Here is a 24,555-nt window from a genome sequence, read left to right as displayed (position 1 = left end):
AAATGAAAACAGATTTATACTTTTAACATCGTTTTTATTGAATTGCTGGTTAATGTCTTGTAAGTAATCAAAAACATTATTATAAACAATTTAACATAAATATATAACATTGAATAATTTTCTTCAATAATTAGTTTAGTAATAGTAAGCAAAATAAAAGCATATTTATGAATACCTATTAAATAATTGGTCAATTAATTCTAATGTAATCATGAACAAACAGCAAACAAACACAAAAATTAATTATTTGATGATGAAAATTAACAATTGAACCCCTATTGAAGTTGATTAAAAAAAGGTGTCGCTTGCTCGTTTCCGTGGCAGCGAGCCAAGCTGTGATGTCAACACAAGCGCTTCATTAGCATATTAGCATGTTAGCATCTGGAGTGATGGATGGAAGCTTGCACTTTCACCAAATGAGCCAAGATGGCGGCTTCTATTTTTGGATTTGTCGCCCATTAAATGTTTCCCCTCAATTAATTTGGTGCCGTGCGTAATGAGGCGACACGGCGGCGCCGTGTGGGAGTTAGCACTTAGCTAGCAAGCATTTGGCACCTTCAGCGGCAACTTTCTTGCGTTACAACACAATCATAGAAAAAAAAACGAAAACAGTTCAGACTCAATAATGATCCAAAAAGCAGAGATTTGCGAAATATGTTTGCCGATGTGTTTTGCTGGTCAGAAAACGGTGGCGTGATTATGTGATCCTAGCGATGCGATTGTAAAACAAAATGGCTGCCGGCCGGTGAATGTGGTTTTGGTCCAACCCGGCAGGCACTCCCGTCATCCAGGTGACGGCGCTGGACGCTGACGACTCCACCTACGGGAACAGCGCCAGGGTGGTCTACAGCATCTTGGAGGGGCAGCCCTACTTCTCGGTGGACCCCGAAAGCGGTCGGTGGATTCTCACGCACGCAAATGAGTTGATGACAGAACGTTCGCGGGCGCCTTCAGTTTCTGTTTCACACGTCTCAGCAGCTTTTTTATTTATTTTTTTCTCCCTTCTTTGAATAAATGCATGACAATAAAAAGTAATTAACGATCAGAAATCTTAATTTGTGCAAACGATCCGCATAACGAGGCGCATCGATCACTCGACGACGACCCCTGAATTAAAGGAGCGCCGGCGAGGGCGCTAACGGCGTCTCGCCGACTTCATTACGCGGCGCATAAATCTCCCGGCTGAAACGTCGTTAATTCCCGGCGACTATTTTGAGGTGCGCGCTGGGATGTTTGATGCGCCGGCGAGGAAGTTCATTATTTTTTACGATGACGCTTTAAAAAGCCGCCGCCAATTACACGGCGGGGGCCGGAGCACAACAATTCACTCCATATACACCTTATTGTTATTATTATTATTGTTGTTGTCATCGTAACTATTCGGGCTGCCGGATTGGCTTGAACATAAAAATAAATCAATAAATCACACAAATCATACAGTATTCACGATTTTTTATTTTTGTTTAAAACTTAATCTTTTTTTTGTTTTGTTCTGTTTGTTACGCAAAAAAATTAAAAAATAATTTACATTACATTCTTTTTTTCAAATTTTTTTTAACTCTACACCCAATTACTGCAATCTGAATTACTATTATTATTTTTGGAATTTTTTTATTCAATGTATTAAAAACTGAAAACTAAGAAATTCACTCCACGATTAATTTTCAAAGATCATTTTTTGTTTTTTTAAATAAGTCTTGGGGAGATTATTATTATTTTATTTTTACACTGCTAAATAGTCATGTGCATTTTCCACGGGAAGCTGAAGTTAAATGGGGGAAAAAAACTAAATAGAAAAATAAAAAGCCAAAATAATGAAAAGAAATCAGCGAATATTCACAGGTTCCAAACTGCAGTTTCAAGTTGTAATATCACCATTCACCACTAGATGGCAGACATGGCTTAGCTGCACATGTATTGTGAAAAACAGAATATACTCGCACGTCTTTTGTCCGTTATCAAAAATACAATAATTATTTTTTTTAACTTTCTAGTTGAAAAAGGACTTGCGTAAATAATTGAATTTGTTTTTGGTTGCGGCAGGCGTGATCAAGACGGCACTGCCGGGTATGGACCGGGAGGTGAAGGAGAAGTACCAAGTGGTGATCCAGGCTAAGGACATGGCCGGCCAGATGGGGGGCCTCTCGGGGACCACCACGGTCAGCATCACCCTCGCCGACGTCAACGACAACCCGCCGCGCTTCACCAAAAGTGAGTCGCGAGAAAAATCACTAAAAGACTTTTGAAGGCGCTTTGATTTTATTTGACGATTTGATAGAAATTTGTTTTCTTCATTTATCAATATTTGGATAGTATTAATAATAATAATAATAATAATAATAATAATACACTCTAAAAACATTTGGGTCAAAATGAACCCAAATTGGGTCAAAAAGGGACTGACCCAACTTTTTTGAGTTATTTAACTAACCCAAAATGTTGGGTCAAATGCATAATCAACTAACCATTCCAAGTTTAAATGAATAACCCGCAAAACAACCCAACAATTGGGTTGATTTTTGTGTTATCCATTTAATTTGACCTAACATTTGGGCTAAAAAACTCAAAAGTTGGGTGGGTTCATTTTTGACCCAATTCATTTGGGTTCTTCAACTAACCCAGGGTTAGGGTTAAGTTGAGTCAAATGAATAACCCACACAACATCCAATTTTAGGGTTGTTTTGTGGGCTAACTCATTTCATTTGACCCAACCTTCCATTTTTGACCCAATTTGGGTTATTTTTGACCCAACTGTTTTTAGAGTGTAGTAATAATAATAATAATAATAATAATAATAATAATAAACCATCTCTGTCAGCAATTCCTCCCAAACGGTCCACGGAACATCAACGTTTTGTTTTTTTCCTTCAGCCCTCTACGAGTTCAAAGTGCCCGAGTCGACGGCGCTGGGTTCGCCGGTGGGCGTGATCCGCGCTGCGGACAACGACATCGGCGAGAACGCCGAGATGGACTACAGGATCATGGGCAGCGACGGGCCCGGCATGTTCGACATCGCAACCAATCGCAGCACGCAGGAGGGCGTCATCGTGCTCAGGAAGGTCAGTCCAATCATCACCCCGCCCCCCCCCCCCCGCCCCAATTATTATTATTTTTTAAATCGTAATAGTAGTAATGATGACCCCGTTTTTTTTTTGCGGAATTATTGATCAACATTGCTGAATGTAACATGTGGCTGATTGTGTCCATGTGAGCTGTCGGGCCTTTTGTTTGGCGTGTCAGAATTGGCCTCTGTTGCCATGGCGGCAATGTGGGCAGAGCGAGCGAGCGAGCGTGCGTGCGTGCGTGCGTGCATGTCCCTCGATCTCAAGCCGCTAATTAAACGAGCTCGTCAAGTGGGAATAAGTCCCATCTGGGCCTTAAAAGATGCCAAATAAAGGCAAAGCCAGGAGCGCCTGCGGTTACCTCCACCAGGGAGGGCGCTTGTGTTTACATCCGTTTGTTGGACGCATTTGGAAGAAAAAATCATCATAATAATAATGTTTCCTTTTGGGGGAAAGAGGTCAAACTAGGGTACGAAAAGAAAGGCCTGCGGGTCACGTTTGGCTCAGCGACTTCTTGAATCGGGCCAACCGAGCATTTAACTCTTTGGCTGCCAGACGTTTTCAGAAACGGGTTGTCCCCAGTGCCAGCCGATTTTAAGCATTTTGACTGCTCTTTCAAGGTCCATAGAAAATTATGTGTTTGGACTATGGAAACACACATACTACCAAATGAAAGATTGGACTCTCATCTTTAATCAGAAAAAAAAGTTTGTTTCTACCTTATTTCGTTTTTGAGTAATCAACAATAGAAAATGGTTAGTTTCACCTCTGTTTTGAAACAAACGTCTTTTAACGTCTTTGGCACTCCTCCATAGGATTTTACTAAACGTTATTTAACGTTTTTGGCAGTCAAAGAGTTAAGAGATATTTGATGCATTCATTCAGTTGTTTAAAATAAAATATTTTTATTCATTAATCTCAGTCAATGTGCAAAAAAAAAAATGTTGCTTAAATAAGCAATGTTAAATCAATTTAATTGCAATGACATTCATTTAAAATAAACCTTAAAATGAATTATAATGTTTTATTACATTAACTTAATTAATTAATTAAAATAATTTAAAAAAAAAAATTAAATATTCATTTTTTTCCTTTTTTGCTTTACTATCTTTTTTTAATTCATTAAAATGCACTTACTCATTTTATAGTTTTCACATTAAATAATTGTAAATAATAAAAATATTACTTCATAGAAACCATTTTATGTGTACATCTAACTTGTTTAACTTATTTTACTAAATAATTGGTCAGTTATTATAATTAGAATAAGCTCAAATAATACACTTTTAAATAAGAGAAAATGATTCCAGTATTCAAAATGAGTCATTTTCCATGCACAATTCAAATGATAAAAAAATATATTTTTTAAAAATATTCATTTTTTCATTGCAAAAATGTCATTATTTTGGGCAATGTATTAAATAATTGGATCATTAATAGTAGTTAATTCATTATTATCCATCAATTTGCATCATGAGAATGAATTCTTTCCTGAAGAAAACAAACCATTTGCCATATTTTATGATGTCCACATTGAAAATGTGAAATTGACCACAAAAGCAAAACCAGAGCAGTGAAGGTCAAAATGGCAACATGAGAAGACATTAACATTCGTGTCGCTAACATTAGCATCCCGGCGCGCAAATGATGGCGTGGCGCGAGGGGTCACGCGCGCGTTGGAACGGCGGCCGACGCGATTCTGATGGACTCGTCTCAAGCGCGTTTCGTTTTCCTTCACGTTTGACGTGACGCTTGCTTTCGCAGCCGCTGGATTTCGAGCGCAAGCGGCAGTTCAACCTGCGCGTTCAGGTGGAGAACGTCCACGTCAACCCTCGCTTCTTCTCCATGGGGCCCTTTCGCGACGAGGCGTCCATCAAGGTGACGGTGGAGGACGTGGACGAGCCGCCCGTCTTCGAGCGCGCAAAATACGTCATGGAGGTGCGCGAGGACGCCGCCCCCAGCACAGTCATCGGGTCCGTCAGCGCCGCCGACCCGGACGTCAAGCGCAGCCCTGTCAGGTAAAAGCTCGCAATCCACGAATGAATATGTCACAAGGTGTCAATTAATCGCATGACTTCAATAGTTAACTCATGATTAATCACAAATTTTACATCTTTCCTATACAATAAAAAAATTTTCATAATCTCGTTAAGATAAAAGTGGGGTTTTTTTTTTAACTAATAGAAATATGGCTACATTGTTTAGTCATTGAGACAATAATTTCATAATACTTCATAAAATTGAGTTAAAATGAAAAAGCTGATTTGTGTTGAGATCATTTTTCTGCCACTAGATGGCATAATAAGACATTGGTGCAAGTTGGACGGTATTCGCGATGTAAAAGGGAGCAACTTCTTCCAGGTTGGAACCTTCACCTTCCAGGTTTTCCCCGTTTCTGTAAATCCGATCTCAACACTGCCCCCACGGTTATATGGCGGTACTGCAATATTTGTTTTGTTTCCGTAAAACTTCCAGAAGACGCGCACAATAATCTCTTTGCATCATTTAAAAGTGTGACGGCCTCAAGGATAAATTCCATCCAATAATAATTCAATAACAATTCAATCAACCTGGAAGTGATTCAAATGTCAAATATTCCCAAATAAAGGAGGAGGGGCTTCAGAAGGATGGGACTTACTTGGACTTGACTTTTTCTGGAAATAGTGAAGGGTGGGGGGGAATAGGGGTTGGATGGGGAGGGGGGGTTAGGGAGGCGGGCGGGGGGGGTGTGCTCTGCACTTGGCGGTCTTCAACCCCGGCTTCTTATTTTTTATGATGCGCTGAGGGAGTTGCCTCTCAAGGTTGAAGTTCTGCCACTTTATTGCAGGTGTCAAATATGATATGATTCTCTTTTATCGGCCATCATCAGCAGGCTAGCTGGCCCGTGGCATTTAAAGGGGTGGCGGTGGAGGGCGCGGGGGGTGGGGGGGGGGGGGTTGTCAGTGGGGGCTGCAACACCCAGAGGGGGGAGGTAGAAGCTGGAGGAAGAAGGCAGGGGAAATGGGAAAAAAAAAGGGGTGGGGGGGGGGCTTATCTGTAGCATGAGGATAACAAAGCGGCGCTCGTTTATATATATATTAGATCAGAATTGCGACTAATAGGCTAAATGAAAAGAATGAATCATTTGGTGCCTTTACTTAACTGTAATTTGAACTTTTGTGCAAGGCATGTTTTTCTTCCTTAAATTTAAAAGATTGAAATAAGTGGACTGCATAACCTGTGTGTGTGTGTGTGTGTGTGTGTGTGTGCGTGTTTGTGTGTGTGTGTGTGTGCGCGCGCACACCCGCGCGGTAATCGAAGCGTCCTGTTTTGAATTTGCAAGCATTTAAGCGGCGGTGGCAGCAAAGTGTTGATGAAGTCTTTTGCGTGGCTCCACTTGGACTTGTAAAAAGCAATTTGCGGCCCGCTCAGCAAACATGGCCTCTCCTTTTCAACGATGACTCCACGCAAACAAAGTCTCTTGGGGACTTTTTTTTTTTTTGTGAATCACATTGAAAAAGCAAATGGAATATGGAAAAAAGGAGACTTTTTTTTTTTTTTTTAACAAAACGAGTTTGTACGTCCACCTCACAGATCTAAGGTTCAGGGTTTGAATCTCTGGCGAGAAGACCCTCGACCCCGATGACGACAAGCGCTCAATCGTCTCGGTTATTTTTAAAAGACATTTTGCGTCCGCAGGTACTCCATCGACCGACGCACCGACATGGACCGCGTGTTCGACGTGCACGCCGTCAACGGCTCCGTGTTCCTCCTGCGAGAACTGGACCGCGAGGAGAACGCCTGGCACAACATCTCGGTGGTCGCCTCAGAGTTCAGTGAGTCAACGTGGGCATTCGCCAGGTCTCATTTTACGAGATCGAGTACTCGTGGAGGCTGCCAATACCAGCAATCAATACTTAAGGCAAAAAAAATATATAATTTGACATCAAGTAAGTTCTGCTCAGTAAAAAAAAAAATATATATATATATATATATATAAAAAAAAATATATATATATATATATATATATATATATATAAAAATATATATATAAATATATAAATATATATATAAATATATAAATAAATATATATATATAATATATATATATATATATAAATATATAAATATATATATATATATATATATATATATATATATAAAATGTTATGATAATAAAATAAATGGAAATAAAAACAGCAAAAAATATAACATGAATAAATACATAAAAGTAAAAATAAATACAAAAATAAAAAACAAGATTAAAAAAATAAGTACATAAAAATAAATGTCGACATAAATACAAAAAATAAATATTTACATTTAAACATTTTTAAATGTAACATTTTAAACATTTATTTTTATATTTTTGAATCTGATTTTTTATTTTTGTATTTAGTTTTACTTTTATTTATTTATTCATGCTATATTTGTTTTTATTTCCATTTTATTTGTATTACATTTTTGAAATATATTTTTTATATCCATTTTTATTTTCGTTTATTTAGTCATTAGTATATTTTTTATTTTGACAGTTTTGGTCATACCGTGGCCGTTTGGCAATCAGGGAATCATCATCTGAAAAGTATTTGCTAATTATTATTTTTTGTACCTGTACAATGAAATTTGATATATCCAAAGTATTAGAGGCGACCTGACCCCGGATCAGCAGAAGTAAACGGATGCATGGATACTGATATTAGTATGGAAAAAAAAAAAAAAGTGGTATCAAATATCCCTAATTAGAATAAGATATAAACGGCCATCACTGGTTACCGTAGCAACGTCCTCCAATCAAGCGCTAATGAAATTGTTTGTGTGTGCGTGTGTGCGCATTTCCCAGACAACCTTCACCAGATGAGCCGCGTGTCCGTCTACATCAGAGTGCTGGACGTCAACGACAACGCGCCCGCCTTCGCCACCAACTACGAGACGTTCGTGTGCGAGAACGCCAAAGCTAATCAGGTGGGCGTGTGCGCCACCCTCGCCGTCGTCGTGGTTACGCATACACTGACATACATTGAAATCACAGAGTGACGGTGTAGCGCCAAAGCGTTAGCATGAGGTGGAAGTAAAAACAAGTGGACCCAAAGTTGACCCTTGAGGAACACCTCGAGGCTTTTATCTTTATATACTCAACAAAAATATGAACGCAACACTTTTGTTTTTGCTCCCATTTTTTTTTATGAGATGAACTCAAAGATGTCAAACTTCTTCCACATACAAAAAAATCATTATTTATTTTATGTATTTATTTTTATTAAACCTGGATTTAACAATTAATGAGCGTCCCTGTATTTTACAATTTTTTTGTGGAGAATTTCACAAGATACTTCATGTTAAAGATGAACTGAACTAAACTGCCATTAATGTCTTAGAAATGCAATTATGCCATCTAGTGGCAGAGAAGTGACCTCCAACACAAAACAATATCACTCATGTTTTACAATACATCTTTTTAATTTTAACTCAATTTTACGAATTAGGAAATTACTGCATGACTATAAGACCCCCCCCCCCCACACACACACACACAAAAAAATCTTGTATTGTACATTTAGAACAGATATAATATATAAATAATATAAATTGAAGTTATGCGATTAACTAGGATTAAAAATGTGAATAGCCTGACACCCCTTGTTTATACTTTTGTTGAGTATATTTTGCGCTTGCCGTCTTCGTGGGTCTTACTCTTGTTTTGGTCTTCGTCTTCTTAGCCGTGTTGTTTGTGGTTGCAGAGAATCCAGACGGTGAGCGCCACAGATCCGGACGAGCCAGTGGGAGGACATCGTTTCTTCTTCAGTCTGGCCCCGGAGGCCAGCGGCAAGGCCAACTTCTCCGTCCGCGACAATAAAGGTAGGCCGCCCTCCATCTTGCTTCTCGTCTCCCGAAAGCGAGCCGGCGGCGACGGACGCCTCCCCGTCTTTTGCAGACAACACGGCGTGGATCGTGACGCGCAGGAACGGCTACAGCAACCTGCTGAAGAGCGTCCACCAGGTGGCGGTGGTGATCTCGGACGGCGGCAACCCCGTGCGGAGCAGCACCAGCACGCTGACCGTGCGCGTGTGCACGTGCGACCGCGAGGGCAACATGAAGCTGTGCAACGCCGAGGCGCTGACGGCCAGGGCCGGGCTCAGCACCGGCGCGCTGGTGGCCATCTTGCTTTGTGTCATGATCCTGCTCAGTGAGTATTCGGCAAACTCCGCTTTGTAAAATAGTATCGAGAAAAAAATAATGAAACCTCAGTAACTGTCGATTTGGGATGGACCGATATTGTGCATTTGGACGAATATCGGTATTGAATATCAGCCTCGGCCTCCTTGACTACTAATCATCAGCATCGGTATCGGCCCTGAAAAAAACATATGGGGTCTTTCTCGATTGAAAATCAGCTATATGTTACGGAAGAGGTGAGGTCGAGTACTTTATGTCTTGTCTGCTGGTCTGGATTAGTAAAATAAATTAAAAAAAAGCAAAACATGCTAAATATTGATATTGTGTGCAGTAGCCGGGCAGAAGCAAGAAGTTCCGTGTTTGAGTTGCACAAATCTATAATGCATCCCCGCCTTTCCCCGCCCGCCCGTCGCACTCCCGCCACTGTTCGCCGTACAAAGTCCGAAAACATCAGTGAACGCTCGCCCCCTCGGGACCGGGAGCCGCTCTGACTTTGTTGTGTTGCGCCCGCAGTGATCGTGGTTCTGTTCGCCGCTTTGAGGAGGCAACGCAAGAAGGAGCCTCTGATCATCTCCAAGGAGGACGTGCGGGACAACGTGGTCAGCTACAACGACGAGGGCGGCGGCGAGGAGGACACGCAGGCCTTCGACATCGGCACGCTGCGCAACCCCGAGGCCGTCGAGGACGGCAAGCAGAGGCGGGACATCGTGCCCGAGGCCTACTACCCGCCGGCCCGCCGGCCCGCGCCCCCCGCGGCCAGGGACAACAACGGGGACGTGCGGGACTTCATCAACCAGAAGATCCAGGACAACGACGTGGACCCCACGGCGCCGCCTTACGACTCGTTGGCCACGTACGCCTACGAGGGCAGCGGCTCGGTGGCCGAGTCGCTCAGCTCGCTGGAGTCGGCCACCACCGAGGGCGAGCAGGACTACAACTACCTGAGCGAGTGGGGGCCGCGCTTTAAGAAACTGGCCGACATGTACGGGGCCGACGACAGCGACAGGGATTCCTAACGACGTCTCGCCGCGTGCGGGACGGCGGGACTTGCGCACGAACCCTTTTGAGACGACGTAGGCCTCGTGTGTCCCGTCCAGTGTTAGGGCAGGGGTGTCCAAACTGAAGACCGGGGGCCCCTTGCCAACAGTCGGCCATTTTGTAGTTGAAAAAAATACCGCCCCCTCTCAAAAATAAAAAAAAATGACGGCTCACAGCGCTATTTCCAAAGCGAAAAATAACACCATTTTGATAGAGCAAGGGCATCTGAACTTTGACCCTTGGGCCATTTGCTGCCCGCAGTCCACTTATTAATTGCAATTCAAGCGAAAAGGGGGCGGGGCAATCAGCCTGAACAGTGTGGGTGTCGAAAAAGGACGAGTTACAACTAGACTAGACGCAGAAGTGATCGGCTGGATCGGATCGGCAGACATTTTGCATTTATGCAAACTTGGTGATCAGTTGCAATGTCATAATTTGCCGATTGATCAATGAGATCATTGATCGAATCTGCAAAATAAAACATTTTTAATCATTTTAGTTTTTAACAAGAAGAGTGGTCCCGAAATGTATCCATTTTTCCGTACGTGGCCCCCGGAAGACGACGTTTGGACACCCCAGTGTTAGGATATCGGGCGTAGGCCACGCCCACGTCTATCTACCGATGTTTTTCTTGGTTTTGGCGACGGACGCCGAGCGGTGGTGTACTTGTCAGTGTTTCTGCCACAAACTCCAGCTGCATATATTGTGATCTTCTGCTTGTGTACGTTACATGATACAATACACTGTACAGCCACTTCCTTCATCTTCGTCATCTCACAGCGCCCCCTAGCCTTGGGGAGGTGCGGTTGTCACGCTTAGCGGGCGAGCGAAGCCGGCAAATGTTTCCTCCTCGATGGTGATGTCACTGAATATGAAATCCGAGCTGGTCTCTTTTCGGAAACTCGAGCAGGAAAATTTACTTTTTTTTGCGTCCGTGTTGGATGGAGGCAACTGGACTCTTGTTGGTTCTCCAAAAAGCTTCAACTAGGGGTGTCGGCCCATTCAAATGTTTAGTCGGAATTAATTGCGTGACTTCAATAGATAACTCACGATTAATCACAAATTTTATATCTGTTTTAAATGTACAATAAAATGTCCAAATAACATATTTTCTAAGTTGACACCATGTGCAGTTTAACTTGGTCTCATCAGACCACAGGACACGGCTCCAGTAATCCAAGTCCTTCGGTGTGAACGAACCAAGAAGTCGCCTCCATCCAACTTTTACGGCTTGGACGACTGCGAATCTCCACAGACGTGTTGCTCGTGTGGATTCCATCGGATCTTTCTCGAAAACCGTCCACGAGGGTCCGACGAAGGCGACTGACGATGGCGCTTGTAGATGTTTTGTTTTTTTGTGGTGGTAAAGACACCAGACGGACTTGATGGAACGGCTCACTCACTTTTTTCACAAAAGCGGGATTTTAACATTTGGTGTCGACAGCTAACGACGAACTCAAAAAGCATCCTTGGCTCTACAGCAGCAAATAAAAAAATTAAAAAAAAGGGGACAGCCTTAAAGAGACGTTCGGATCCAGCCAGATGACGGAAGAACCAAACAAACACGTGCGTTCCGACACGAAAGTCATGGTTTTTGACGTGGAGTGTTGAGCACGTGCTGGTTTTGGTTTTCTCCCGGCTCCTCCCCCCCCCGACCCCGACGCAAACGTGGTGGCGCCATCCAGTAGACGTGTGCTTGTCGATGTGTAGACGCCGTTGGGCCGTTGGTGACAAACGTGGTGGAGTCTCTGTGAGCGTAGAAAAACGGTGTCGGGAGGGCTCGCCGTAGCCTGGCGGGCCCGCGCCGCCATTCTGCTTTGTACAACGTGACATTTTGTACTGGATATTTATATGACACCATTAAATCTCTTCAAAAGATGAGCTTCCTCTGCTTTAACGCTCTTTAACAACTCTTGAAACTATTTCATTATTTAAAGAAGTGATTCTCAACCCTGTGAATTTTTTTTTTTTTTTTTTTTTAGCTAAGAACCCCCTAACCAGCTCAAAGCATTTCTGATTGGGAAAAAAAAAAAGAAAAAAAATTTAAAACCAAGTGCTGTGCCATCATTGTCTCATTTATTCAACTTTGGAACTCTATTTGTATTTATGTGGTCTCTTGAACTATTTGGAAAAAAATATATAGAAGTAAAATAAATGAATACATAAAGATTTCTGCACATACAAATTATTATCAACATAAAGTGTCATCTTTTGGGATCAAAGTAAAGCTTTGTTCTCAAAATGAAATAACCGAGTTTTAAATAAAGTTTTCCAGTGATTGACAGATGATTCAAGGCGGCAGATGACTAGTTGGGTCGAACCATTCTGTTATGGGGGAGTTGCGGTTTTGAGGACATTGAAATTGAATAGCCTACCGAGTATGAAATGATATAATTCTGAAATATTTACATATATTACATATTTTAAATTATATTTTAAAATCTCGCGTACGTCAATTTCAGAACCACTGATTTAAACCTTACTCTTATGTTGTGGATCCATTGTAAAAATGACAAAAAAAAAAAAAAAATAATCATGTAAAATACAGTATAATATTGGTTGATACATAAAATGGAGAGAATTTTTTAAAATATATTTTGTTCCAATCGGATTTGAGATGAAGAAAAAGAAAGAAAAACAACGTGATTTGGACGATTAGTGGGATGAGCGTCAGCTGTAAGACAGATGGCGACGGCGTATTAAACGCTAGGTGGCGGCCATATTTAATTACCGACATGATTTGCAGACAACTTGTTTCTAATTTCATTTATTTCCGTTCAAACTTAAAAAAGGTGTTTTTGTGCGTTGGGGGGACGCTCGCTCCTGCTGTGTCGATTCAGGCAAAGAGGACCAACCTGCCGTCCGTCTGGATTTTCTGGTCAACGCGACATCATCAGCAACCGCCGCCGCCGCCGTCTCACTTCCTGCCGCCGTCGGGATCGTCGCCGTCCTTCTCCTGGCGCTCGCGCTCGCGTCTCATCTCCTTCAGCTCTTGCCGGTACTTGCGCTCGATGAAGCGCTTCTGATGGGCCATCTGCGGGAAATTATCTGCGGGGCGAGAGAGAGAGAGAGAGAGAGAAGAAAAGAGATGAGGCTGAGCGCGAGGAAGGTGCGGCGGCGGCGAGTCGCCGTTTAGCGGCGCTCCCACTTCGGTCCAGTGAGCGAAAAGATTGGAGGCGGTGCGCCCGCCACGTTGTTCTTTGGTTATTAATGACGGCGTGAAATGAGACGAGCTTGTTTGGTGTCAGACATCATTAATTAACAGAGGAAGACTTCTTCATTAGGTGCGGCGTGTCGTCATCGCAGCTGCTCGTCCGCTACCTGGGCCTTCGTTCGCACCAGGAATGAAAAGATGCGGCCATCTTGCGCCGGATCCCTCACAAACTTTGGAAATGACGCCACTTGAATTATTTGTTGCAGAGAAATATATTTGCAATATTTGACCAGATTAAAATGCACAAAACTCCAAATTCAACAAGGAAACGCTGAGCTGAACGCTAATTGCAGCATCCATTCGTCTGTGAGGTCTGTTTGTTTCCCCCCCCGCCATCGGCGCTTATTGGTTTCGTCCTGGCTAAACAACGCCTGATTGGTCCGCTCGAGAAAAGATCGCATCAGCGGGAGCGGTAAAAGTTGTATTCTCCGGAGTTTGTCAACTCACAAATACCGCGAGAACCTTTGATTTTTATGTATTTGTTCGGAATTTTCCGATTTTTTTTTTTTTTTACGTTTTACTAAATATTTGTTTTCTGCCATAAAAAAAAAATCTGAAACACGAGGGGAAAAAATATTCAGAAAAACAGGAGGGGAAATTTTTTTTATAATTTTTTTCCTCTTTTTTAAAATAATTAATCTGATTCATTTTCATGAAAGTGTATTACAAAAGCCCCCCCCCCCTTTACTGTTTATTAACTACTGATTAGTGTTTATTTTATACTTTGTATAGTAATAAAAAATGTTACCGTAACTATGTTACCGGTTCTGTCATTTTTTCCAAAGTAAAAACAGATGTTTTTATTTAATTTTTTATACAATTACTCGTTTATTAAAATAATTGTCGATTAATTTGATAATTAATTAATTAATGGATTAATTTTGACACTTCTAAAGACATTTTGGTCTGCGATTGGCTGTCGACCAGTCCAGGATGAAGCCGACAGTCTTCCGCTCGTTCTACAAAATGTTTTCAGACATTTTGGACAGCTCGCACTTGAAGCAAACGGACCCAATTTTCCATCTGAAGCGAGTGGTGAACACATGAATGTGCACTTTGTGAGTGTTAAAAGGTGAGCTTTTCTTTTCTTCTTTGGGCTGACTGACAAAAACTCAAGTGGGTTGAAAAGACGCTGGGCAGTTTGTAATTTGCACTCTGACCCGCACGCACTCAACGCTCAACAAGGCTGGCCGACGTCTCGTACGGACGGACGCCTCTCAACAGGTTGCCTGACAAAACAAAACGCCGGCGCTGACAAATGCGCAAAGCAGCACTTGTTGTCTTAAGAGGCACTTGCGTTATTTCAAACACGCACACACAGGCCGACATGTTGAGCAATCGCAGCTGTCCGTCACTCGGAGGACACCAACGTCGTCTGCATGCTGATCAACTGGCGCAGTCACACGACAAGTCACATTCGTCATTCTTATCCATGTTTTGGAATTGTCATTATAGTTAGTTTGGATTTTGTTTTTTAAGATTTCATTCCTTTTCAGGGTGCCTCTGTTAGTTTTTTCCATTATAGGCTAAAATCCCCCAAAAAACATACTTTAAAAAATGTTTACTTTTAGTATTAGTTTTCATTTGAGTTGTTGCATCTTTTTTAAATTTTAAAATAACAAATGTAATAAATGTTTCATCCAAAAGGAACTTGCATAATTATAGTGTTTCACTTTTTTTTTTTTTTATTGGTCTAAATATTTTTTAAATGCTTAAATATGTTCTTGTTTTGTACCAAAACAAAAATAATTATTTGAATATTATATATATATAAAAAAAAACATTTATTAATTTTTTTTAATTTATTTGTTTTTTAAAAAAAAGGAGAGCAATGATGATGTCAAATCGAATGAACAATACTGAGCTCTCCTGGGAAAAAAAAAAAAGAATTATTTGAATAATCGTGATTTCATTTATTGCCAAAATAATCGTGCTTATTGTTTTTTCCATAATCAAGCAGCCCTACGTGAAACCTTTTCAAACGTCGTTATTCCGGTTAAATAAATCTACATAAAATCACATTTAAAATCAACCCCAAAAGGCTCATGCATTTGAAAACGAATGATATTTTCACACAAATTATTTTTAGTTACTTTCGTAAATGTCGTTTTCGTTCTTTCAAAAAGCCTTTTTGTTTTAATTTTATTTCGTTAACGGAATTTTGTTTTCAATTTAGTTGCTATGTACTTCATGGAAAAGTGTGGACAATTTTGTGCACAAAATTCAAGGAATTGCTTGCGATGAAGTGTGAGGTCCAAAATGACGAAACTCGTTGGGCTTGCAACAACATCCGACATGAGAGCGGTCAATTGAAACGCGGGTGGGCAAGAAGCTCGCTTAAGCCCGACGGCGCCGCGTGCTCGGCTTCAAACGACAAAAGCTCCATCTTTCAGCCGCAAGTCGGTCAACGCACGCCAAACGCACGCCAAACGCACGCCAAACGGCCATGAAGGGATTTGCTTCCTCGGCAAAGGGCAAACAACAAAAAAAAAAAAACGATCCTTCACGCTGGCTTTTGCTCGCTCGCGTTACATCAGACGCTTTTATCTGCAGATTAGGAGATTTGCAGGGAATGAAGCTGCCTTCGAGCTCACATTGAGACGACGCCCCTTTTTCAGCCGCCACCGCATTGTCAGGAGGAGCGAGGGCGAGCCGTAAATGAATGCCGCTGACGCCTCCGGTGTGTTTTTGGCGCAGTCGGAGCCCAAAGCCTGCGTTGGCGCCCGAGGGGCCGGCACGCCAACGCCGAGCTCGTTACCACAATCTCGCCACTCGTTGCTTATTTCATCACACGTGTCATATTGTGACGCTCTTCAACGACATTTGCCAACAACTACTCGAGGCATGAGCTGATTACCGGTTGGACCGTTTTAAAAATACTTTTAAAAAGTCACGTCTAAGCAGGCACAATAGGATTGGCTGCTTGCAGAGTTGAGCAACATTTTTGAATATTGAATATTTAACTTGAACCCAAAAACATAAATATACGTTTTTTTATATATATCTTCTTTTATTTTTTTACACTAGAGCATACAGAAGGCTTTGATACAGCTTCTGACATAAAGAGGTTAATTAAAGCAATGGTAATCATTACCAAAAACGGCCATTAGGTGGCAGCAGAGTATAAGAGATCAACCAGGGCCATGTTGCAACAAGCTTTTTGTCGGTCATTAATCGCGCACAAAAAAAAATTGTGACATTAAAGGAACTTTAAATCAGGGATGTGATTTGACCAAAGTGAAATTATCTGAAAATTTAGCCGGGGGTCTGGGGGCCGCTGGTGGGGGGACAAGGGGGACGTAGCCCCCCGGAGCTCATGGGTTTTCCGTGTTTTGAAGTACTTTCAATGCACTCACATGACAAAGAAATAGACAAAACAACAGCATAAATTTTCAATGTATATTGAACTATCCCATATAAAATGGCAGTTTTAGTCAACTCAAAATCAGTCACATTCAAAAACATTGGACTGCCTTTGCTTTTAAAAACTATCACTGAGAATATCATCATATCTAACTAATGTGATTACTAAGTTAACACATAAATAATGTTGAAGAGTTCAAATTTCATGAACAAATAATTGTATCATGACCAAATGAAAAGTAACTCATATTAGAGCATACCACAAATGTCTTTGTTATAGCAGAAGATGTTATCTGTCGGAGTCATGTGCATACACAATCAACTCCAAAAAAATAAAAAAATAATCAGATTTTTTTTTTTTTTTGGGGGGAGATAAAAAAAAGCGGAATTCCGCGAATTAGCGGAAAAATCACATCCCTGTTAAATTAACTCAAAATGAATGCAGTCAATTTGACACCCTTCATTTCCAAAAAGGTCATTTTTGAGCTGTAACTTAAATACAGCTATTTTTGCTCACGGTTCTCATAATAATATTAATATCATAATCCATAATGGGCCCATTCCTACGCCATTCTTTGTCTGGCTCTTTTTTCTACGACTCCATTCCTCACCTAGCTCACGGCTCTTTGCCTACCCGGCCAAACTTTGCCCACCTGACTGCCTTTGGCCTCCATTTGCTTGCACTCATGTTGCCGTCGGTTTGCAACCTGCTTAACATTTAATTCCGCCCTGACGTGTTCAGGCAGCACACGTCAAAACGCGGCCCGTCAAAGTGCCAGATGTGGATCAGCGGCACCACACTAGTGGACCGGCCCAACACACACACACACACACACACAGAAACACGCAAAAGGCCGGTTTAATGAGCCCGCAGCTGTCGGACTCAGGCCGACCTCTTCTTCATCCTCGAATTTGACCTCCGACGCGGCTGCAGTCACACACATCCTGTCAGCCTGCAGAAAAGTGGAGTCGGGCTCGCACGGCTTCAATAAAACATGGAGACGAATCCTGACACAGCGAGCAGGTATGTTTGGGTCGATCGGCCGTGCAAGGCGAGGTCGACGTCGGCGCAAGACCAGCCCGACGCAAGCGGACCATCAATGGCGCCAGAACTCGTGTCCTTGATTAGGGACGCTGTGGTGACAAACGACGCCGAGGCCTCCAACGTCAGGAGGACTTGATGAGCCAGGATGGGAAATGTCACATGCACACACGAGCGTCAGCGCACATGCTAGGATGGCAAACGACTATTCAGGAAGTCAACATATTCGAGAAAACAAGCAGCCGCCTTAACGCTGTGAATAAAAATGCGCCTTCTGCAGGTATCATCAAATTCAATTGAATGCTTTTTAATGCTGTTGGCCAGAATTGGTTCCCAAATACAAATTGATAGTCATTTTATAGTAAGTCATTCATGAACTTACAGCTAGCAGTTGCAGTTGAACACTATGAAGTCATAGATTTGTATTGAGATCATTTTTCTGCCACTAGGTGGCATTAGTGTTTTATGTTGGATGTTGGCAACTAGGAACACTACATTTTCTTTTCAGTTTCAGAGCAATTGTTATTTGGAAAATGAAGAAACTCGTGGACATCAGGGCATTTTGGTCATTGTAAATTATAACTAGTCGCCAGAGCCAGAATTATTTTTCTTATCATATTGTGCTTAATTGTCTTATAGTGACTCCTTCACACATTGTATGTAAAATAAAGTATGAACAACAATTGTGCGTACATTTGTAATGCCTCGTTAATGAAGTTAAGGCCTTCATTTTAGCACCGTCCATTTAATGACTTTTAATGCTTTTTAATGAACCGGCAAAACCCTAAAATCTAAAAAAAATGCCATTCTTGGACGGAGGCTGATATTGTTAAGAGATATGTGCACTAATATGGGTTGTGTTATTCCAGCATTATGTAAGTACGTGCACGACGTGCAGTCCAAATATGTGCATTCATATCTTTCAATGATGCAAATACGTCCTCCAGAAATATGCAGACGATAATGTTGCGGCGTAAACATGCTAGCAATAGTCCACTAATGTAGGTAGACACACTATGTGCACTTAAAAATGATCAGCACGACTAAAATTGGAATGTCAACAAGCACATTCATAGCTTTCAATCATGTAAATGGAGCCACGAAAACTGCAGCAAAATTATTTGTAAGCATGTTAGCATTGCGTGCACTTATATTGAATTAATAAGACAATATAGTCAACGAAGAGCACTGACATTGTCATGTAGTGTTTGCATGTAAACGTGTTATCACTCAATGACTTCATAATGTCAAGCGCGTATTTGTGTATTAACGCTAGGAAGGCGCGATTGCGCAAACAGCTGCAGACGGGAAATCCGAAGAGCCTCCGTCAAAGGTGGCTTGAGGCCTCATTTAACAAGACAAATCCAATCAAAGCTTGACCTCCGTTTGCGCCGCGCGCTCACCTGCGGCTCGTTACGCACTCGCCACATTCATAATTCACGACGAACAAACAAAGATGAAACAGATGACATCATACGTTCATGTTTGCTTCCATCACGTGCTGCGCTCCATTAGGCACCGGGATGGATTGCGCACGTGCGCAGATATTTTTAAAGAGCTGCGATTTGTTGGCTCTGAAGCCCAATCAGCCAATCGGCACACATAATCTGCTGCCACCTGCTTGTCGTTTGTTTGTAGTAACTAGACTTGGCTGCATCAAAGCCTTCTGTATGCTCTAGCATAAAAAACAAAACAAAAAAACGTATAAATGTGTTTTTGGGACCATGGCAATATTTCAAATAGAACGTTTTTAGACGTTTTTGGGAGCAAATGAATTAGGAGTTATTTTGTCAAGCTTCAAATTTTGTGGCAAAGTTTCTAGTTCTCTGGTAAGCTTCCAAGTACTGTGCTGAAGTTCCTCGTTATGTCCTAATTATTTAACCAGTATATTTCTTAGTACTGTCGTAAAGTTCCAATTTCCTACAAGAACTTTTTGGTTTAAAATGTTGCAAATGAGCCCGCTTTCTGATTTGATGTGAAAAAAGACAAGAAAGAGATCAGGTCTTTTAAATGACACAAGACAAAAAGGTGAAATTGGAATGTTGTAAATTGACCCAAGAAATACTATTTTGTATTTCCTAAGAGGAAAATGTACGAAACAGCGAAGGACGCGATTTTCTTTGAGATGGGAAAAAAAAAAGGAGCGAGGGGGAGAAGAGACTTTGTGAAGAGGACCAAAAGAAGATTTCTGATCCTCGAGGCCCCCTGAGGGCTCGCCTTCAAACGCAAACATACAAAGTGTGCACGGCCCGCCGACACAAGCACGACAACAACAACAACAAGGAAGAACATGCTGATGATGATGTGTGTGCGTGTGTTTGCTGGATTTTAAAAACCAGAGTAAGACCCCTGAAGTAAAACCTTTTCCAAGCCGAATGTTTGCTCATATAAAAGCAATCGGGTGAACTTGATTAAACAAAACTTTGTTTTATGATCTGCGCATGTGCATTAAATATTTTTTTTTTTCAAAATTGCATGCCAGTTTCTATCTTGTCTTGAAGCTCCGCCCACTTAAGGCACACAGTTGCAGAGCATTGTTGCTGCAAATTTTTCAAAACCGAGACTGTGAAAATGTGTGTTTTTGTCAGCGAGGTACCACAGGACTATTTTTGGACCGACAGAGCCGCCCCATGAAAGTTTTCTTGCGTGCGTGCGTGTAAACAAAACAACTCACATTTGTCAAGCGCGTCCATGGCAGCTCCCATTTCCGCCTGCTGGATGCTACGGGAAAAAGGAGACGCAAGCAGAGGTAAGGTCTTTAGCATATTTGGCCTGAAAGAAATCTTACGGCAGGCAGGTGCGTCTTATTGGTTTGGAACAATGGCAGCAAGCAGCAGCGGCGGCGCCACAATCAAGCGGCTTACGGGTCGCGCGCGCGCACATTTTGCTGCCGGGAGGCTTAAGGCAGAAAGATCCAAAGTTATCAGCACGCCAGCTCACGTCGGGGATTTGCTTAAGAATCTTTGGTGGATTCATAAAAGCCTCATTTGAAACCCTAACCTTGACTTGAAACCCTACTAACCCAGATTTGATACCCTAATTTGACAGAAAGACTGATCCCGTCCTCATTTGACATCATACCACTTGTTTAAAACCTTAACCCTGCCTTGAAACGCTCATTTGAAACCCCACATTGAGTTGAAACCCTTATTAAACAAAACAAATCCTGTCTTAAAAACTTCATTTGAAAGCCTAACCTTTGAAACCTCAACCCAGACATGAAAACCCAACCGCGGCGGCTATTTTGTCTTGACCCATCGCAAATGGCGTCTCGAAACTAATTGTTGACAACCTTATTCTTGCCTGGAATTTTCTGCATTTACGGCGGATCGGCGCTCTCACCTGATGGGAAGAAGCGGAGCGTCGCCGCCAGCGCTCGCCATCTGCCCGCCGCTCCCATTTCTCCATAACGCAATTTACGTCAAATCAATAATGAATCGATTTATTTTCATTGTGCATAATGCGTCTCCCGATAGGAAGGAGCCGACAAGAGCTTCATTGCTGTAATAAACGCCGTCGATGAAGCGCCGCCGTTAGTCTGCGGCCCATTAACAAGACGACGGCTTCGGCCCCCGAGGCGCCGCAGGAGGACAAAGTCGTGCGTGCCTGTCAGAACTTCACCTTCGACCTTGGATTACGCAATTCGCAAGTCAAGAGACGCAATCGGGCTTTCGTCAAAACATGTTCCCTCTTTCGACATCAAAGTGGTGATCCGATCCATAAAGACAGCCAAGGTTAGGATTTCAAAACAGGGTTTCAAATGAAGATAATGATTCAAAATGGGGTTCGAAATGAGGGTTTTATTGGCGCGGTTTGGGGTCAAATGAAGGTTTTAACACCGGAGTGGCGATTTAAACCAGGGCTAGGGTTTCAAAGCCAGGGGAGGGAATCGAAAGCATGCGGGTCTCCTGACCTGGGGCCTTTGCCGCAGCCGATGCGCTCGCCCTTGAAGTAGACGGCGACGGTGTACGTCCGCGCGTGCGACGGACCCACCGTCTGCAGCGTCCTGAAAAACACAAATAAAAAAACACACCACAGTCAATTGACACTCAACCAAAAAATCCGGAATTTTTTAGAGGCACCCGATGCGCGGCGGACGCAGGTTTGGCAGTTGCCATGGCAACAAATACAGTTGAAACGTGTCAATCTCGATTCATTCTCGAGTACGCACAAACCCCAAAAATGAAGTGAGGCGGTGACCTTCCTCACTTAAAAAGAAGAAAAAAAAAAAAGACGCTGAGTTGTCAGTTGCGATTCTTCTGCGGGGACAGACGGGCTTGTGAACAAACCCGGGCGAAGTTTGAAACAGCAACATTTGCATAAACAGGCGCCGAGCGCATGCCGGCCTGAATTATTGACGCGCAATTGACTTATTTGAGGAGAGCACGCGATCCATTTTTAATGCAACCTGGTCACTTATGACACCTCGTCAATAATTTAGCTCCCGCTGCAAACGAGACGTGCCGACAAGTGGCCGGGGCGCGCGTGCAACGGGGCGCTCGCCAGCATCAAGAAAACAAGCTCGATCAGCTTTTACAAGCCAACATTTGTTTCAAAGCACAACCCTGGCTTGAAATCATATTTCAACACCTGAACCTCGTTTGAAAGCCTCATCCGAGGCCATAACCCTTGTTTGCAACCCCACCACTGGCTTCAAAGCCTAAATTGAACTGAGAGGCCTTTGAACTCTATCACTTTTTAAAAAGCATAATTTAAAAATGAGAACAATGGCTTGAATCCATACCTTCAGACTCGAACCTTAACCACTAAAGTTTAAAGCACTAAAACTAGCTCAAAACCCTAATTGGAAACAGGAAGCACTATTTAAAACTGTTTATATCCTAACCCTTGTTTGAAGCCCTAACCTTGTCTTAAATCCCTACTTTGGTACTCTTACCGTGGTTTGAAACCCCAATTTAGTAAGCTAACCCAAATTTGAAACCCTAATCCTGATTTGAAAACCCTTATTTAAGACCTTAACCTAGTTTGAAATCCGACCTGAGGTTTGAGAGCTTTGCAGCTTTGTTTTTTTTTTTCCCTTCCCTTTGAGCCTCGTAGCTGAGCAAACACAGTTGGACAGGGAGAGTGTAAACCGTGTTTGTTTGTCACCATGGCAACAAATCCAGCCTGATGGCGGCACTCCGAAAGCATCGGTTTTGTCAACTGATGCTTTGGCCTTGACCTTTTTGTCAAAAGTTGAGGGTGAGAGTGGCTGAGGGGCATTTATTCATCACAACAACGTGGACTTTTACACGGCCGGGGATCCTGCAAAACCATCTTCGTACCCATTTGCAAGCCGGCACGGGTGACGAAGACGAGGAGGAGGACGCGTGCGAGTCATTTCACTCTTTCTAATTTTATAAAAGTCAAATGGAATGTCACGAATTGATGACGTCAACTGGGTGGCTGGCGGACAGCTTGTCAGAAGATTTGACTGTGCATCCTGGTATTTAGTAAAAATGAATTTTACATTGAACTCATTCACTGCCATTGACGACCAGTACAACGGCGTATTAGGGCCATGTATAAATATTGATTTTTTTTAGAGGGCGGGGGCAATATTCCGAGAAAGTTTTTTTTCTTGCAAATGTACTTGTTTTTCTCAGAATATTACCCCCACCCTCTAAAAAATGTTGTCCCCCACCCTCTAAAAAATGTTGTTTTTTTTGTGGCCATTGTAAGATCCTGACCATATTTTGAAAAATTAATTTTGCAACCCTAACACTGGTTTGCAACCCTACTTAGTACATTGTTTGTCCTCCTGGCAATCAGTATTGAAAGTCAGCTGGGTTCCTAAAAAGGATAACAACCCCCCCCCCCCCCCCCCAAAAAAAAAGATGGATTACATCGTCTTTAATGACCTGAACATGTCTCGTTTGCTTTTTGAAAGAAGCGTCTTACTTGTAGAGCGGAATGTCGGGTTCCTTGCCCTCAGTCCTCAGCGTCAGGCAGCACTGCTGCAGCTGAGACTTGGGGTCGTTCCAGTCCTGGTTGAGAATAAACTCCTGCAACACACACACACACGCACGCACGCACGCACGCACGCACGCACGCACGGCCGAAAGGGGAACACGTCATGACAACGGCCTCCTTTTAGAGAGCTGAGAAATAACAAACTCTGCGCTTTGCACTGGCTTTTATTTCATTTCTGCCCCCGTGACCACCCGCCCCACTTCCCACCCCCGCCACCGCCACCGCCGGCCGCCATGCTAGCACTCTCCATCTGGTCTTGGTTGCGCGGACAAATCACAGGCTACTTAAGACAAAAGCCAATCCGCGTCCAGAAATACGAAGCGTCTCGCTCCCAGGTGTGCCGCCTTGATACATTTCCTTATCCAGGGGGGACTTCTAAAAGCTCTTCCATTAACAGGAAGCAGCCTTGTCATAAAACGGCAGACTTTGAATCCAGAACTGTCTGCTCCTATTAATTTTCCACAAAGAGTGCTTCTGCTGCCTGCTCTCTTGCTTTATTGCTCCCAACCTCTCACAATCTGCCGCGGCGCACTTTGTTTCCCTTTTTCTGCTTCCCACTTCTTCATCTCTTGGGGCGGCGGCAGATTGGAGACTGTGAGTTCGTTCGCGCTCCACGCGTAATCACCAAAAAACGAAGAAGTCATTATAAGGGAGGGCCCTTCATTGTTTCTCTGTTTCCGCCCAAATTGGATGAAAGGCGAGGCCGC

The 24,555-nt window shown here is 42.6% G+C and overlaps 2 protein-coding genes across 3 annotated transcripts in view; one reads left to right on the top strand and one right to left on the bottom strand.

The window, feature by feature from the left end:
* LOC144040082 (cadherin-6-like) overlaps positions 1-12,134 on the top strand; it is a 46,149-nt gene extending 34,015 nt beyond the window's left edge. Inside the window, exons 4-12 of the mRNA XM_077553889.1 lie at positions 775-894; positions 2,044-2,211; positions 2,872-3,059; positions 4,827-5,080; positions 6,741-6,877; positions 7,885-8,006; positions 8,783-8,900; positions 8,977-9,228; positions 9,732-12,134. Of these exons, the coding sequence (XP_077410015.1) occupies positions 775-894; positions 2,044-2,211; positions 2,872-3,059; positions 4,827-5,080; positions 6,741-6,877; positions 7,885-8,006; positions 8,783-8,900; positions 8,977-9,228; positions 9,732-10,234 (1,862 nt within the window). The 3' untranslated portion in view covers positions 10,235-12,134. The remainder of the gene's footprint in view (positions 1-774; positions 895-2,043; positions 2,212-2,871; positions 3,060-4,826; positions 5,081-6,740; positions 6,878-7,884; positions 8,007-8,782; positions 8,901-8,976; positions 9,229-9,731) is intronic.
* Positions 12,135-13,007: 873 nt separating this feature from the next.
* drosha (drosha ribonuclease III) overlaps positions 13,008-24,555 on the bottom strand; it is a 91,795-nt gene continuing 80,247 nt past the window's right edge. For both annotated transcript variants that reach the window (XM_077553886.1, XM_077553887.1), the window contains exons 29-32: positions 23,777-23,880; positions 21,789-21,881; positions 20,550-20,596; positions 13,008-13,304 (exon numbers count right to left, since the gene is read on the bottom strand). In XM_077553886.1, coding sequence (XP_077410012.1) covers positions 13,174-13,304; positions 20,550-20,596; positions 21,789-21,881; positions 23,777-23,880 — 375 coding nt within the window. In that variant the 3' untranslated portion in view covers positions 13,008-13,173. The remainder of the gene's footprint in view (positions 13,305-20,549; positions 20,597-21,788; positions 21,882-23,776; positions 23,881-24,555) is intronic.

The sequence above is a fragment of the Vanacampus margaritifer genome, chromosome 20 (genome assembly GCF_051991255.1).
Source record: "Vanacampus margaritifer isolate UIUO_Vmar chromosome 20, RoL_Vmar_1.0, whole genome shotgun sequence".
Lineage (NCBI taxonomy): Eukaryota > Metazoa > Chordata > Actinopteri > Syngnathiformes > Syngnathidae > Vanacampus > Vanacampus margaritifer.
Note: the sequence above shows the minus strand (reverse complement) of the source record. Positions and strands in the feature narration are given on the sequence as shown.